General features: G+C 41.8%; 1 protein-coding gene across 10 annotated transcripts in view; it reads left to right on the top strand.

Annotated features, from left to right (window-relative positions):
* The window catches only part of LOC140900495 (zinc finger MYM-type protein 4), a 55,774-nt gene extending 41,612 nt beyond the window's left edge, over window positions 1-14,162 (top strand). For 8 of the 10 annotated variants that reach the window (XM_073317856.1, XM_073317858.1, XM_073317859.1 and 5 more), the window contains 9 exons: window positions 1,100-1,153; window positions 1,248-1,427; window positions 2,077-2,171; window positions 2,794-2,965; window positions 4,773-4,924; window positions 6,223-6,334; window positions 7,966-8,214; window positions 10,320-10,449; window positions 12,345-14,162. In XM_073317856.1, coding sequence (XP_073173957.1) covers window positions 1,100-1,153; window positions 1,248-1,427; window positions 2,077-2,171; window positions 2,794-2,965; window positions 4,773-4,924; window positions 6,223-6,334; window positions 7,966-8,214; window positions 10,320-10,449; window positions 12,345-12,552 — 1,352 coding nt within the window. In that variant the 3' untranslated portion in view covers window positions 12,553-14,162. Of the gene's footprint in view, window positions 1-1,099; window positions 1,154-1,247; window positions 1,428-2,076; window positions 2,172-2,793; window positions 2,966-4,772; window positions 4,925-6,222; window positions 6,335-7,965; window positions 8,215-10,319; window positions 10,450-12,344 lie in introns of those variants that run through there. The other 2 variants (XM_073317860.1, XM_073317861.1) reach the window with 2 other exon arrangements.
* Window positions 14,163-17,781: the final 3,619 nt, after the last annotated feature.

The raw sequence follows: 17,781 nt of genomic DNA, 5'->3' as shown, positions 1-17,781 counted from the left end.
GGGCAAATAGGTTTTTAAGGTCAGGCTTGACAAAGCCCTGGCTGGGATGATTTAACTGGGAATTGGTCCTGCTTTGAGCAGGGGGTTGGACTAGATGACCTTCTGGGGTCCCTTCCAACCCTGATATTCTATGATTCTATGATTCTAAATGCAGTGAAAATGGCCTTCCTCCATAAGGGATTTTGGTTACCCGTCTCTTAAAGCCAGGATGCTTCCTTGAATACTTTAAACGCATAGTCCATTCAGAAATAATTTTGCTTCCATATCCTGCCGTCTGTTTTTTTGTTGTTTATTTTGAGGGCATGTTTGTTTTTTCTTTAAAATTCATTTACGATTGCTGCTCGGTTCCCATTGCAGGTCCTGATCCCCTCACTCACAAGTAGCCACATGTGATTTTTTTCAGGGGTTTATGGGCTAGAACCTTGGGTATGGTTGAGCTGTACTTGTCAAAGGACCAGAGGAGGTACAGGGGGCCAGAGGTGGCAACGTGGCATTTTTACACTTCCCTGATCTTGGGGGAAGCCAGGGGCTGGTCTCACTTGCATTGGCAGTAAGAGACCCCAGGGGGTGCGGAGCTGTTGCCCCAGAACTTTGTGCATTTTCAGGTGGTGTGCACCAGGAGAGTAGCATAGAGCTGGTTATGCCACCCAAGTGCTTCCCAGCTGTCTAAGTCGGGTTTTCATCGACTGGACTGTAGAAGGGATTGGGGGGAGAAGGGGGAAATCTCCCCTTATGAAAGATGGGAAGCAACCTGAAAAGTCAAAACAAAGATCCTGTTTGTCTGCAAATGACCCCAGTAAATAGTGAGGTGAGGAAAAAAATTAAGAAAATGGTGTGTGAATGATGGGGGGTTTGGGTTTATTTTTCCATGAGATGACTGGAGCCCAGGTTAAGGTGTATTAGTAGAGTGATAGTGGGGAATATAGAATCTGCACGCCACCTGCCCGCACTATTCTTCGCCCAAGATTGACTGATTAGTCTCATAACCTTTTGGATCAATTATATGAGCTAAGAAATTCTGCATTTCAGCTGCTGTTTTAAATAAGTAAAATACTTCATGTCCATACGAATTCTAGTTGTATTTTTTTTTTCTCTTAAGGATCCCAAACATCTGAGCATGAGCTATTCCTGGACCCTAAGATATTTGAGAAAGGTTGGTATTTTATTTGCAGAGAGGACTTGGGTCCTACTGTACATCTCTTTTTCCGTTTGGTGCATTTGGTGTACATGGCTCCTCTTAATTGCAGATCAAGGCAGCACCTACAGTGGAGACCTAGAATCGGAAGCAGTGTCAACTCCACACAGCTGGGAGGACGAGCTGAATCACTATGCCTTACGATCAAATGCCATGCAGGATCCAGACCCCGAGCTGAGGCAGTTCTCTAAAGGGGACATGGAGCAGGACCTGGAGGCAGACTTTCCCTCAGGTTTGTGTAACATGTAGAAAAATGCACTGTCACGTATTAAAAAAAAAATCTACATGATTTGCTGGGAACTAGCCTTCCGTTATCTTTAATGCAAGAAGTTAATTTGCCCATGAAGGGCTTATGTTTGTTACTCAGTACAAATGCATGTTCTTAAAGCTGCAGTACATCTTCTCTAATAGAGATACTTGAACCCTATAACATAGAGCACGTGTTTGCTTACACTTTAAAAAAACATCGTTTAGAGGATTTGATAGAGAATAGTGGTTACTCTTCATTGACTGCTTGTGAATTTGACACCTCTCTGTCCTGGTGGGAGTCTTAATGAGTCTTTCATAAGTACAAAGGATATCAGTTTCTTATGTAGAGAAGCACATCAGTGTATTGGGGCTTTTCCCCCTACCCTGAGAATTCCATGTCCCTTACATAGGAGTCCTCCATCTCCGAGCTTCCTTCTAGCTGACAACCTCAACAGAGCTGCTTTACAAACTTAATACCACTGCTTAACTATCCAGTGGTAATGCAATAGGAATATCCAGATGTGGCATCTCGAATTTTAAGATAGTTAGTAATGTCTGAAACTCTCATTTCTAGATGGCCCCGTTAAATCATATAATTAATTTAACTTGTGCTGATGTTGTTTTGACTTTAGACTCATTTGACCCGCTCAGTAAAGGACTGGGTCTCCACTCACGTTCACGAGCAAGGCGGAGACATAGAGATGGCTTCCCACAGCCAAAAAGACGGGTAAGAAAGCATCCTTCCATCATATTAAAAACTCCATGTATCTAAGGTGCTAATCTTACGTACATATTTACTTTTCGTGAGTTTGAACAAACACAAAATAAGGAAACAAAGATCAGGATTGGAAATATTTTATCTACATTTTATGTTTATTCTATAAAATTAGATATTTTTGTTAGGAGGAATCAGTGTTCTTTTTATAGGGTAGCATTTAAAGAGTGTGTAGCATTTAAAAGCAACTTTTTTGGAGCCTATATTTTTATTTGTATAATAATGCACAGGAAACTATCAAGTTTTACTCGTTTATGCATTTTAATCATGGGCTGTGGCATTGCTGTCCAGGGATTAGGGCAGGAGACTAGAAGCAAGGAGACCTATGTTTTGTCTCTGTCATTGACTTGCTGTGTGTGCAGAACCTCCCTGTGCCTTAGTTGTCCCTTCTTTAAAATGAAGTTAATATTTCTCCACTCTTTATGAAGTCCTCTGTCACTCTGTTATAACAGGAGCTTCAGGAGTGTAAGCGTTTTCTAGCTGGTCAAAGTGTAATGCACTTTTCCTGTGAGATCAGGTTAAAAGGGGTCCGTAACTGGACACTGTTATATGAGCTTTTTTGGATTTCCTGCAGGGGAGGAAGAAGTCCATTGTTTCTGTGGAGCCTCGGAATCTTATGCAGGGTTCCTATCCAGGCTGCTCTGTTTCTGGGATGACCCTGAAGTACATGTATGGGGTAAATGCCTGGAGGAATTGGGTCCAATGGAAGAACGCACAGGAAGACCAAGGGGAACTAAAATTTGGAGGTAAACTTTTTTCTGTTGAAGCAAAACCTGCTACTTGGAGGACACCTGTTGTGATGTAGCTCTCAAGATGGAGTCAGAGGCGTGCCATTGATACTGAGGCCCAGGTCCCTAGGAGCAAGGATTTTAGGAAACGGGTCTCAAGTTTCATGGCTATTGGTTTTGGGTTTTTTTAAGCATCTTTTTTGTCTATTGTTTTTAATCTATTATGTCACCTATCGAAGCAGGACTCGAAATTTGGAAGTTGAACAGTATAAATATTACAATCACTCATGTCCCTACAAGTGTTTATTTTATGCACATTTGTACTTGATTTGAAGCACAGGTGTGTTTTATAGAGGTGCAGGGTTCTGACTGAGCTAGCATAGGGTATGACCCTGTACTGACCCTTGTGTTGTCCCCATCTGTTTCTCCAGAATTTAAGTATTCATATGCCAGTTTTGTAACTCTTCACTGGTTTTATAGTGAACGATGAAGCAGAGAATCAGACCCTTCATTTCTTGCCCTTACAGTTACATAGAAAAATCTTCCAAATGTTTCCCAATGCTATGCTACAGCTCAGAAAGGCACGAAGCATTCCTTTTATATCATTGGTACGTTGGCTCTAGAGCCTAATAATGATGTCTGAAATGTCAACATTGTTAACATTTTCACTGGTGGTGATTTTTAGCAGAAGCATCCAGTAATTCTGGGGTTCTGGCAGAGGCTGAGTCCAATGCCACTGCTTCCCTTTCCCTCTTCCCTAGTCTGACCTAGGAATACACCAAGAGTTTTATGGGCATGCTTTCTGAGGCGAACTGGATTAATAAATCCATTAATTTAGAAATAGTAGTTGAGAGTTGTGGAGGGGTTTGGTTGCAGAGAAGAGAACAAATGGATAGATTTTAAAATACTTTTGGGGAAATAAATTAAAAAAAAAAAAGTTTCTGAAACAGAATGGGAGGGGTTTATATCAGAAAGGAAAAATCTTCGGATTAGGAAGAGAACTTTTTCCCTGTGCTCCTTTGGAATTTTTTTGTTATATAAGAACAGCTGGTTGTAGGTTCCCACAGAAATGCAATCCATTCAGTTTTTGTCTATCCTATGTTTTGCGGGTGAGGGAACTCCACTCATCTTCCTGCATACTCCCAGGAGCTGCCTCCATACCCAAACTGACCCCACAAAGGCTTTCTGTCTAGTCTGCAGAAGCAACTTGCCTATGGGATGGAGGGAGCAAGCCCCGTGCATTCACTCAGAGTTCTCTGACCATTTATTCTGGAACCAACTCTTATGTTTGCTCTTCTTCCCACTCTCCATATCCTGACCCTTTAAACGCTTAATTCCTTCCTCCCTTTAAGTAAAGGAGTCAAACATACTGCACCCAATTCATTTCCGGAGCTACTAGGAAATGCTCAAGATCATTCTCCCACTCAAGATTCCCCTGAATCCAGCTATAGAAATGAAATTGATTTATGAAACCTACACTGCCAGCCTAAACTATAAGTCACTATTTCATGGGTTCAGTGATCACACTACTATACAGTCTTGCTCTGTTTTAAGTACCCATTTTCTTATTGCTCAGTTAAAATTTGTATTGGTTACATATGGTGGCAGTTAAGGATGTTACTAAATACTCAGAAAACAACAACTGCGTCATAATTGTTAACTAAGATGGGAAAGTGATGAACTGTTATTTTAGACGTGAGATGAGTTGTGTGTCGGAGATGGATGTTGTAACAACTTTGCTCATGTGATGTACGGGACCAGGAAGTACAGAAGGATAGACCTGCAGAATGGGGTCTTATGTCTCCTGTATTTCTATTCCCCACAGTTCGACCTGTGAAACTCAAGGAGGATATTCTGTCATGCACTTTTGCTGAGCTGAGTTTTGGCTTGTGCCAGTTTATCCAAGAGGTGCGGAGACCAAACGGTGAAAAATATGATCCCGACAGCATCTTATACTTGTGCCTTGGAATTCAGCAGGTAACTCATTGAACCACTGCATTGCCAAGTTTGTAAATAAGACTTTTTTAATGTAGTGTCTATAGTAATTGTTGGCTTTTGGGATTTTATTTTGGAGATGAGGGCCACTTGGTTACCCCATTTTTAAGGCTTATTCTTAACCCCTCACACAAACCTCAAAAACCTGTCTGGCAGCCAGGGCAGGCCCTATCATGAGTGGTTAAGGAACACCCTTCCTTAACATGCTAGCATATCTGGAAAAAGTCTTGGACTGCCATTGCTAGGCAGTTAGTTATCACAGATAAACCACTTAAAGAAATAATATCATGAGAACAATAAAATTAGAATTAACCAATAGGAAGAAAAAATGTAACTAGTTATTGTGGCCTGCTTGTTTACCGTTAGCTGAAACAATGACAAAAAAACCCCAGAACCTTATAACTAGCTCTTTAAAACGCAAACTGACTCAGTTCAAGGTGGGGCCAGTTTTTCCTTAGGTAGCATATTTGTTCACTCTCTCCAGTAACCATTCAGAGATTTAGGATCAAATGCTTTTCTGGGCATTAAACCTCATTTGGTTGGTTGGTTGACTTGTCACCTTAACATTTTTCACCAGACATGCTTGACAAAATGGAAGAAGAACTATAAATTTGGTTTGCCTGTGACCAGCATCCAGGAAGCATCAGAAATTTCTTTGGATTGCATTTCTTTTTCAAGCTAACTTCTTTTTTTTTTCCCCAAACTGCAGTAGAATGTTTGTATCCTAGTACATTAGCCATTAAAGGACAATACTTTCATGATGAAGATTGAACTCTTCCCCCCCCCACCACTTCCCCCCGTAAAGATTACTGAGAACAAGCCTGCCTGTGACATCATAATAAGTCTGTGGTTGTGCCCTTGGTAGGCTTAGGTGCTGTCTGTGTTGGCAAGAGACACTGTGTTAGCATATTTAAGCCCAGTTCATTAGAAAGAGGCTGAAATTATTACGCTGGCATCTGTAGACAGAGCCATGTTTGGGGATGTATTTTGTTGTGTTCAAGGATGGTAAATTTTCAGAACACTGCTCTAGATCTGCGCATTAATAATAATTCGTGCCTGCATCTCCCATTTAATAAGAGAGGCCACTGTCCCTGTGTTTATCATACTTGGGAAGCCAGTAGAGTGATTTGGAAATGCACATTCATTTTTAGCATAATTGTAAAAGGAAGGCAAAGAGAAATACCGTAGGAGAGAACCAAAATAAATCTGACACCCAGTAACCTGTCAGCACTCTTCTATGTAACTATGAATTGTATCTCTTCCTTTCTTTTCTCTTGTAGTACCTGTTTGAGAATGGTAGAATAGATAACATATTTACCGAGCCCTATTCCAGGTTTATGATTGAACTTACAAAACTATTGAAAATCTGGGAACCTACAATACTTCCAAATGGTAGGACAATTATTTTTCATATTGTGTTGTTTTTATATACATGCATGACAGTGAAACCCATCTTTATAAATGAATGAGTTCTCAAGGGTGCTCCTTACAGTACATGTCATCTGAAGAGTGCTGGGGCGAAAGAACAGCAGCACTGAACCACTCCATTAAGTCTACCATGATTAGGTGCGTGATCTGTACTGTGAGGTGCTATCCTCCTCCCCTCTCCACAACATGTAGTCATTTGTGAGAGACGGGAATCCTGGATTCCATATTCAACTCTGCCACTTACTTACTATGGGACCTTTAGCAAGACACACTTAACCATCTCTCTGCCTCAGGTTATGCCTCTGTAAAATGGGTATAACGCTTCCCTTAGCCATATGTCTTGAAGCTTCATGAATTAATTTTTGAATGCTCTTCATCTAGCATCTTTTATGGGAGGCTTTCAAAGTCTTGTTATAAATCCTCCCTCTGTTTCCTGCAGAGTTGGCTGGTTGGTATACTTGAGGGGCGCTGAATGAGACAAAGGTGGTAATTTTATAAATACAACTAAAACAGCTGAACACTTTTTTTTTTTTAAACACTGTAATTTGGATAGAGGAGCTTGGTTTCAGGGTACCAAAGAACCTTTAGTGATTGTGGTGACTGCATACCTGGATCCATGACCATCTTTCTGTGTATTTCTTTTAATAAAAAAACAAAAGAAAACCCATGCATTTACATGGTGCTACATCCACCAAGACCTCTGGTTACCTAACACATCTGTGATTAGAAAAGGAGTACTTATAGCACCTTAGAGACTAACAAATTTATTTGAGCATAAGGTTTCGTGGGCTAAAACCCATTTCATCAGGTGCATTCAGTGGAAAAAACTGAATGCATCCGATGAAGTGAGCTGTAAGTCACGAAAGCTTATGCTCAGATAAATTTGTTAGTCTGTAAGGTGCCACAAGTACTCCTTTTCTTTTTGTGAATAGAGACTAACACGGCTGCTACTCTGAAACCTGACATCTGTGATTAACCTCCATAAATTCCTTTTCTTTACCTGCTCTCAAGTTCACTATGTCACAGCAGTGTATCTCCAAATGGAGGTATCACGTCACTATCCATGCTCCACGACCAAGAAGTGTTAATGTGTAAGGAGTTGATTGGGCTACATAACATGAACGTGTGCTGAGGTCTTACTGAGATAAATAATGGCTGCTTTAGACCCTTATTTCCATTTGCTTTTGAAAAGTCTCACTGATCAATAGCTTGGTCTTCCTCATGCTTGATGGGTCATATTTATCCCTTGTGTAAGTGTATGCAGTTCTGTTGATTTCAGTCAAGTTAAATGTACTTACTGTAGGTCTGAGTTTGACCTGATGTACAAGTCATTGATGCATCAGGTTGTCTGGGAGGATTTGATTTATATTATAATTTGTCTGGCAGGACCTGGCTTTTTCGTGCAACTCCTCCCCCATCCAACAGGGGTTTATTGCTTTCCTTAAACCTATGAAAATCTTCAAGGATCACATTGTGCCCCCCAGGTCACTGCTGAAACTGCTTACTCATATCTGAGAGCAGAGAGTTGCCCTTACAATGAGATAGTTGTTTAGTAAAGAGCTGATTTTTCCTTTTCCTTTACCCATTATCCTCAGGTTACATGTTCTCGAGAATTGAAGAGGAACATTTATGGGAATGTAAACAGCTCGGTGCATATTCCCCTATAGTCTTATTGAACACGCTTCTGTTCTTCAATACCAAATACTTCCAACTAAAGAATGTCAGTGAGCATCTGAAGCTGTCCTTTGCCCACGTTATGAGACGCACCCGGACTCTGAAATACAACACCAAGATGACGTACCTGCGTTTTTTCCCACCTTTTCAAAAACAAGAGGTAGAATCAGGTGTGTTGCTGCTTTCTAATGACTTGAGTGGTTTTAATTTGGATTTTTGTAGCCCCAACACCATTGCCAATGCTTCATTTTAAAACGGGGGAAAAAATGTAGTCGTGCATTTTGCACATTTACTAATATTTGGGATTCTGCTGATACTTTAACTTCCCTCCCCTTGTCCTCCCACCCCCTTTTCTTTTGGACTTCCAGCTGGGTTTAAACCAAAATTCTGTATGAGCCCCGACAGCTGATAGAAACCTGTGAATGAGATGCCCAGAATATTTGACAGCTTTTCACTAATCATTTTTAGAGCAGCAAAAGCACATCCAGCAATGCAAACCTAGAATAAGATTCATTCCCTTCCTGAAGAGCTGATAGCACGAAGGACCAGGCTCCTTAAGGTGCTGAGCACCTTTAGCCCCCATTGAAGTCAGGGGCACTTGAAGTTAGTCTGCTTAGTTAGGATCTGCTTTGTAGCATACACACCCTAAGACAGAGCAGCCGGAGGACACATAAAGCCAAGCCAGCCAGAGCTGTTGACACACATGAAATGCAGGAGGAGGGAGTGGAAACTGTCCTTTTGCAGGCCCCAGACATAGAGAGAGAATGCAGCTTTCCTTCGCTGCAGTAGTGGTTTACAGCTCATGGGTAAGCTGGGAAATGCTAAAGCTAAATCTGATTCTGTGAGGGGTGGCAATGAGCCCTGGGAGAGGAGCTGTTGGTGGGATGGTGATGTTTGACTTGTTTGTGAATTGAAAACTTGGTGGAAGCATGCTGACTGCCACTGATCAGAGACTTTGTAAGGACAGCAGGCAGGATCATCATGCTACTGGCTACTTTAGTTAATTTTGATAAGCGATGAATTCTCTCTATTAAGATAGTTGCTATTGTTGGTCCGCTTTTGCTTGGTGCTAGGTCTTCTTAACTTCTCCAGAAGGGGAGTAACACATCTACTTTTCCCTCCTAGAGTTGAAGTCCTTGATAAGATTGATAACATGCACTACTTATTTTCTAAATGAGTGACCACAAAGTCTCTTTTAAATGCCTGTCAGGTGGTTTCTGCTATTATGCCATTTTATTATTCATAGCATCTTTCACAGGGGAGGTACTTTGTAATATGTCTGGTCTGATTGTTCGATGGGCTCTGGAGGATACTGGGCCAATTTCTACATTGACTTACACCATGTGTAGCTCCATGGATTCCAATAGTGTTACAGGTCCATACAGAATTGGGCCACTATGTCTTAGGCTATGACTACACTACAGCCTATGTTGGCAAAACTTAGTTGCTCAGGGGTGTGAATATTCCACCCCCCTGAGCAACATAGGTTACAGCGACATAGCACTGTTTACATGAACACTTAGGTTGGTGGGAGAGCTCTCTTCCATCGCCATCGAGCATCTTCACCACATGTGCCACAGCTGTATAGATACAGGTGCTGTACATAGAGACCTATCCTTCGTTTCGGAACTTACCCAAAATTCATTCTGGGTCCTGGCAAAGGTCATTTGCCTAAGCAAGATATACTGTGTGGTCGATCTTTATTTCATTTTTATATAACTACTATTAAAAGCAGTGGGGGTGTCTGCTCTGAAGGTGCAGCAGAAGGAGATGGGGGAGAAAAGGATAGCGGCTGGTAAGTGGATCTGTCTTTGAAAGGATGTATACACTCTGAGGTAGATGGGGAACAGGCACACCGAGGATGACCGTGCACGGGTACGATGGTGTTCTAGCACTTGAGCTGTGGATGGGGGCAAGGGCTCTTATCAGTCCCTATAAACCAGCATTAACAAGGTGAAACTAAATATTGTTTAAGCCATTACATTATCCTGATCCAGCATTTAAATCTGTGTAGAAACAGATCCTTTCTATTATGTTGGGCTCCTTTTTAACGGTCAGCGACACAAGTGATGGCATTCATTTGACAAAGTTGTTTCCAGTGTTTGACTTGGCAGTGTCAGTTTGTGTGAAAAGCGAGCCTATCAAACAGCACGTCATGTATGCGCTGCTCAAAGCCCCATCAGGGTGCAGAACTAAACCAGACAGCTTCAGCTTACTCTCACAGAGGAGGACTGTTCTCCACTGAGCTCATGTGGTGTCGTTTTCCTGTATCCAGATAAGTTATCTGTAGGAAAAAGGAAACGGAGTGAGGACGAGGAGGTTCCAACAGCAGTGGAAATGGCTGAAAACACAGATAACCCTCTGAGATGTCCAGTCCGACTCTATGAGTTTTACTTGTCAAAATGGTGAGTGATTGGCACAGCCTAATTTTGGATTATACTTGAACCAGATTGTGCCCTCCTGCAAGGAAACTTGAGGTGGGGTAGGGCAACTCTGCGGCTCCTCTTGGGGAGTTTTCTCCAAACACCGCACAAGAAGGGGGTTCCACGCATGCAGTTACCCTGCAAAGAAGCAAGGAAATGATCCATCCGCAAATCTCTGTCGAGTTCCTCAGGACCAGGGTCACCCAGCCCTTTGCCTCTGCACAGGCTCGGAGGCTCCCTACTCCTCCTCAACAACATCACAGCTCAAATGGAGCCAGGCACCAGCAGGTTCCCCAAGGTTCAACCGGTGATGGGGAAATGCTATTGCATGGTAATACAGCTGTGGTTTGCATTAACTTTTCCAAGAGTTCCCCGGGCTAGGTGGAGGAGAGGGGCAGAGGAGGATGCAGTAACCCCTGCCATTCCTTTGCCCTCACGCTCACGGATCCTGGACCCTGCAGAATGACTGTAATTTGGCCCCTTGCTCCAAGAAGTAGAGCCAAGCTCTACAATGCAGTAATCTGTTGCTCAAGATAAGCAGCATCTCAGTAGCACTTTCCTCATAAAGTAGGGTGGAAAAATATGATTTAGAGGTAACAGCAAGAGATGTTTCAGAGTAGCAGCCGTGTTAGTGTGTATCTGCAAAAAGAAAAGGAGGACTTGTAGCACCTTAGAGACTTACAGATTTATTTGAGCATAAGCTTTCGTGAGCTACAGCTCAGTTCATCTGATGCATGCAGTGGAAAATACGTTTTCCACTGCATGTGTCCGATGAAGTAAACTAGAGATGCTGACATTTACTTGCTGAAAGATGAGATTAACTTTACTCCAGGAGTCACAAAGGAAGCTGCAGAACAAGGATGAACGTATAAATCATTCAGTCTCTCCCCCACTCTCCACTTAAGATCATTGAGCAATGGAGTTCAGTATTATTCTCTCTCAAAAGAACATACATGCCAGAGAGCGACATCTCATTAGTGCCTGCTAATAGCCCTGTAAATCATTATTTGAAACACACACACAGCCAAATTAGTGCAAAATAGCCCTGCTCAGGCAAAGCCATGTCCAGCAACTCTCTCCACTCCTTGCTCCTTTCGCACTTTCCTTGTGTTCACTCTCATACTGTCAGAAGGTGTCATTCTGAGCTATCACACATTTGCTGCACCACCTCATATGACATCATAGTTCAGCCTCTGCAGAATTGGCAGTGAAAAGCCTCTTTCACTTTCTGGATTTTAATGTGACAATTGTAAAGCCCAGCAGGGAGCAGAATCCTTTCTGCCGAGGGCTTTACTCTTCTTGCTAGGCAAGACTGCAAGGCACTCTCTCCGATTCTTAAGGCCAGTCTTTCAAGTGGATGGGTTCACCATTCTGCTATCACTAACAGGCAGGCTAGGCTCTGGTACTCTCAGTATCCCAAAGGCGGCTTCAAAAGTTATCCAGTGTCCTGGGAAATATCAGTAATGCAGTTAGTCTGCATATACTTACCAGGAGCTCCCATGTTGCCTAGAACACGAGAACCAGTTTTATTCTGAGATTGAACGTTAATTATGTTAAGACGGTGATATCATGTAATGGGATGAAACTGCAACTGAAGAACCACCTCCGTAAGGAGACGCAGCTGTTCTGTTTGGTTCTATAAACAGCTAATGCCCTTTAAACTGGAGACGGATTGTCAGCTCACTGCAGTGAAGGGCGGAGATTGAGTCACTAGAATGGAGATCCAAATTTTACTGTTTAAATTGTAGTGATTCTGTCTCAAGGTAACATCAGGTAATAGGGCTGAGCTACTTTCCCTTTGTCTCTTGAACTGTGTTGTAAACAGGACTGATAATGCTGCCTTCTGATATACAGTCTTCCTTTCTTTACACTAACAGTTCTGAAAGCGTGAAGCAGAGAAGTGATGTGTTTTACCTTCAACCTGAGCGGTCTTGTGTACCTAATAGCCCTATGTGGTACTCCACGTTGCCAATAGACCCCGGGACCTTGGACATCATGTTAACACGTATTCTTATGGTGAGGGAGGTACACGAAGAACTTGCCAAAGTCAGATCAGAGGACTCTGATATTGAATTGTCAGACTAACTGAAGTGGGGTATTTTCCTTTCAATACCCGTTGCAAGTACCAAACTGTGAACACATCCAGCCTTCAGAAAATGTTGTGTATCAAATAAGCCAAGTTAACAACACTACACAGGCATATTTTGAACCACAATGGATGTGCAAACTGGAATCAGAAGGAAGCAAACTACTTTAAGCTGCAAGAAACGCCAGTGTCCAATGCAGTGATAAATCCTCTAAACAAACTCAAGATTAATTAACCTGTTCAAGCGGTGCATAAATCCTTCATTTGTTTGGGATTAAAACAAAATTGTGAAATATTTTTAAGCAAAACTGTTGTATAAATTCTACCATAGTAACCATGGGCATAGAGAACTAGACTGTGGCTCACATGACTTTGCAGCCCAATGGCTGGCAGCCATTGCTGCCAAAGAGCCTGTGGAGATCCTAGAGATCTCCATGTGGACAGGAGACAAAGTACAGTGAGGTCTAGACAAATAGACACCTTCCGTTATGTATACACACACTTTTTTAGTTTTATTTTATTTTTTACTGGGATCAAAGATTAAGAAAGATATTAAGCCAGAAGTCAATGTTATATCTGCCAGATTACTACCCTAGTGGATGATTACCTGGGCTGCGTTCAAACAGTCACATGACCCCAGAGTCTAGCTCTTAGTCCATGCTAGTAACTACGACTCTGTTGGATCTCTGATGTGTGGGAGATGCTGTAAGTCAAGCATCAGAGCAATCACGTTATGGGACAAAAATCTCTGGAATACATATAGGAGAGCGAGGGTCTAGGGCTATGTGCAGAAAATCCCCTGAATAGCCTCTGCAATCTGTTGATGTAATCTAGCAAATGCTGTGGTGCGCAAAAATAGTTGTTTTGGAGGGAGTTGTTTTGGTTTGGGTTTTTTTTGTCATACGGCAGCTTTCCTTCCCTTTTTCTCCCATTCCCCCCTAATTCTTTGTTTTTATACCGTGCAAGTCTGGAGGGCCTTGTCATTTCAAAGTGAAGATACTCTCTCCACCCTTGCAACAGTGCAGTATTACTTTTGACAACAGAACTGTGGTAGAAAAGTACCTTGTGTGTTTTTTTACCCCACCCTACCCAAAGAAATTTAGTGATAGTGTTGGAAATTGAAATATTTTTTTCAATGGCTTGGCTGTTACTGTATCTTTTAAAAGGGGAATCTCCCATACTGTATCCAGAGGACAGGACACTGATTAGATAACATCTGTCTCTCCATTTTCTCAAGCTTAAGATGCTCATTTCTGAGGACAACAGGTCATAAATACAAGACTATTTTTAAAGAGAATTGTACTTTTTCTTTTTTTTTTTTTAAATCAGTAGTTGCAGCCAGTTGCCCAACTTCTGTAGCAGGGTTTTGATATCTGACCCTCTCACTGCAGTTTCAGGAGTTGAAAATCAACAGCCTTGAATTAAATTTGTTTTTTTAATTTTCTTTACTTTTAGCAGTAACAAAGGTAATTTAAACAATAAAATTGGAAAGTAGTCTCTTGACGTTGTGTACTCGGTAGTCCTGTCCCTGCCTGTAACAGATTTCACTGATGTATTTTTTAATACAGAAAACTGTGTGAAAAGTAAACCTGCCCCTGATTCTGTATGATCCAAGTCCATCTGTGTCTGTCATTTCTGATCAGAGACTGTTTATTTCACATCTTGTCCTAAAGCTGTGGGGGAAAATACCCTGGCCATTATTACCCTACCAATAAACTGCCCAGAGGCTTGGAGGCTTAATGATCTCAATTACATTAATTTTACAGTGTTTAAATACTAACCTTCTCCCTATAGTAATATTAAAAGTAGGTAGATAGCAAACACACAGCTTGTGTTCGAACAGCTGATGTTTTTTTAAGAAGAAAAAATATCCCCATGCCTTTAACTGACGACGACAGATACTGTATGGTTGGAAAAAACAAAAACCCACAACTCCATTGCCCCGACAGAACAAGTAGTGTCTCAGTTGCATGCAGGTCTACCCAGAACCTCACATCACAGGAGAAATCCATGAATTATTGTAATTCTTGGACATTGCTCATGAGGGCAGCTATAATGTCTTTGTCAGGTTGTTTTTTCACCCCTTTCTATTAGAGAGTTGTGTGAAATTTTTTCAATGAATAAGCAAGGGAAACAGTCAAGACATCCTGTTAGGTTTGTTTTTAAACAAAAATTTCTGCTTTTCCCTGGATAGAAGTTACAGAAATTTTCCCGTAGAATAAAATCGTATCTTTGTATATGATGGGTGACTTACTCATTTTTCTTTCTGGTTCTGGAGAACGTCACTCTTGGCTGTCTATGGAACTACAGGATGTCAGTTTGTTCCAGGTTCTTGGAATGAAAAATAATTACCCCTCATATCCTCTTAGCAAACAAATCTATACTACTTTAGCCTGACTGACACAGCAATGTTGATGAATGTTGTATTTGTCTATTTAATTTTTTGTATGATAAACAGTTCATTGCCGTTTTGGTTCTTTTTGTCCCATTAACAGGACCGTAGTTTAGTTTTTCCCAGTGTAACAACTGCTGCTTGGTGGCTCTTTGTAAGAGACAATATGCATTTCCTTGATATTCCAGTGCTGCCTCAGCCTCTCAGATCTGTCGTCATTTTGATTGGACTCAACACTGGGGCAAGACCTGTTGCCTCGAAGAGTTCAAGAGATATTAACTACACACACAGTTTCAAAGTTACTGGGTTTCCTGAAACTCTTACTTTATTTTTATTATAAATAGTTTTATCTGTACTGCTCGCTGCCCGGGCAATACTGCTCGTAACTTGAAATGTTCTATTTAAGGAGAAAATAAATAACTTTTTTAGTCTGCACTTGGCAAAGAAAGGACAGTGGTGAATGCAAGCAGGACAAACAGAAGGTGCTGCTTTCTGCCAGTAGGGTTTCTTTGCTTATTTTTAGGCCTCCTAACCCAATGACACGATTTTCAAGTGTTTCTTTTCTGGGCACAGATAGGACAGCATAGCTGTTAAGATTGTTTAGCTTGAGGGCCTGGAAGCCAGGCTGCCTGGTTCCATATTACAGAGTATATTACATAGTGAATTACAGCCAGAGCCAGTAATTTGAGACTGTCGATTTTGCAAAGATTTTAAAAATGCCTTTTTGGGGCCTGGTTGTCCTCTGCACAATTCTGACATTTTCTAGTGGGATGTATCCTGAAATATGCTGAGCACACTGTATGTGCTGATCTCCATCAGCTTCCATTGACTTTGGAATCCAGCACAAAGGAAAGATGCATGTTGCATTAATTATTCCATTGACCTCATTAGCCACTGATCTAAAAAAATCTGCATTCATCTGGCAACAGTCTCCAGTTCAGTAATGTCACCTCACAAGCTTAAAATAAAATGGCATCAGTGGTATCGGTTTCTTACTTCCTAAGGGTACAGTAATATAATGGCCAAGCAGTACTGAGGGAGCTTTACAGCCAGGGTTATGAACTGTTGCCTTACAAAACAGCTACTGTGGATAAGACCTTGTATACTGTGCTCCTCTTTTCATCTTCAGTCTCCATGCTTTAAGTGTAAAATGAGGGCATTTGGAGTTTGGCTGGCCTCAACAAAGCATGGTTGCATTCTCTTGTTGCTTTGTGTGTTCTCCTATTTAACATTCTTGATCAACCCAGTGGATTCAGAATCTGGATTTGCTCTCCTCCCCTGCTTAGCTGCTGCTCTACAGTACGTTCCAAATAGAAGGGAACATCTCTGCAGGCTCGTTTGCAGGCCTGAAAGAAGCAGGTAGCTTTGAGCAGCCAACTTAGCAGACAAGTAGCAGAGAACTGATAGAATCGACCTATCTTCACTGTATATACTGGGTATACACACCTCAACCACTACAGTGGCACCAGCCGTGCAGTTAGACGCTACCTATGCTGATGGGAGGGGCTCTCCCTTCATAAGTAGGGAGTAGCTACGTCAACAGAAGAATTCTTCCATCAACCTAGCACTGTGACACCTTGGGGATTAAGTTGGCATAGTTACATTGCTCAGAGGTGTGGATTTTGAGAGCCGTAGGTATGCCAATGTAAATTCCCAGCGTAGACCAGCCCACTGTAAATCTTTTTTGAAGTTGCAAAACTTTTTAATTCCCAGGACAAATCCTTACAAACAGTCAAAGCCTACCAAATCCTTCTCTAGTTGTCAGTTGCATCATTTGTCCAGAGAGCAACATGAATCAGGCTTTTCTCAGTTCTCAAGTGACAGACCACCTGCTGGTTTCTTATTTCATGTACTGTGGATGAGAATTTTACCTTTCTTCTGCAGTAGTAAAGCTGAACCATGGAATCCAGTTTTTCCCTTAAGAGCTGCAACCTTAGAGCCAAAAAGCCTGCTTGCATTACACAAGTATTACCAGTGCAGTAAAATTTGCACTTGTCAGGGCTCATCTACATTGGGAACGGACGCTGGCATAGTGATGTCTGTCTCCGGGTTGTGAAAAATCCGCACCCCCGAGAGAGATTGTTAAACTGACCTACCCCGGCCGTAGAGAGCTCTGGAGTGGCAGAAAAATTCTTCCATCAACCAAACCACTGCGTCTCAGAGAGGTGGATTACCTGTGTCTACACTGAAGCATTACGGCTGTTTAATTGTAGGTATATGCAAAGATAAGCAGTCTATTGCCATTTTATGTCCCTGCTCATAGATGCCTTGAAAGATGACCGAGAAAGACGAGATTTTACACCATTGCAATCCCTCAGTCTGTTATGGTCAGTACCTTGAGAACCATCTGTAGCTCAGTAAAGCCAAGGAAAGCACGTCCATGAATTAGCCCTAGCCATACATGTACCAGAAATAGTCATATATTTTTGCTCAGGGAAAATTGACCTGGAAAATGGAGGTACACATGTTTTGTGCACAATAGGGCTGGATTTATGACTGTTTGGAGTAGTTGGCTTTTAAAGCTGGGATTGCCAGCTGTAAATCTCAGAGATAATAATCTAAAAGGGAACATGATGATCATCTAGTCCAGGGATCAGCAACCTTTGGCCCACAGCCCGCCAGGGGGCTTACCGCATGTCAAAGGTTGCCAATCCCGGATCTAGTCTGACCACCTACTTTAATACAGCCCATAGAATTTCACCCAGCAATTCTCCCCAAGCCTACAGTGTCTGGTTGAGCATGCGTAAAATCTTGTGTGTTATTTTCAACAAAGAGTCTCTTAATGCTCTTTGGGTGTTTTTGTGTTGCCTTAGAAGGAAGTTCTTTTGCACTTGCC

The sequence above is a fragment of the Lepidochelys kempii genome, chromosome 19 (genome assembly GCF_965140265.1).
Source record: "Lepidochelys kempii isolate rLepKem1 chromosome 19, rLepKem1.hap2, whole genome shotgun sequence".
In the NCBI taxonomy this organism is placed as follows: domain Eukaryota; kingdom Metazoa; phylum Chordata; order Testudines; family Cheloniidae; genus Lepidochelys; species Lepidochelys kempii.
Note: the sequence above shows the minus strand (reverse complement) of the source record. Positions and strands in the feature narration are given on the sequence as shown.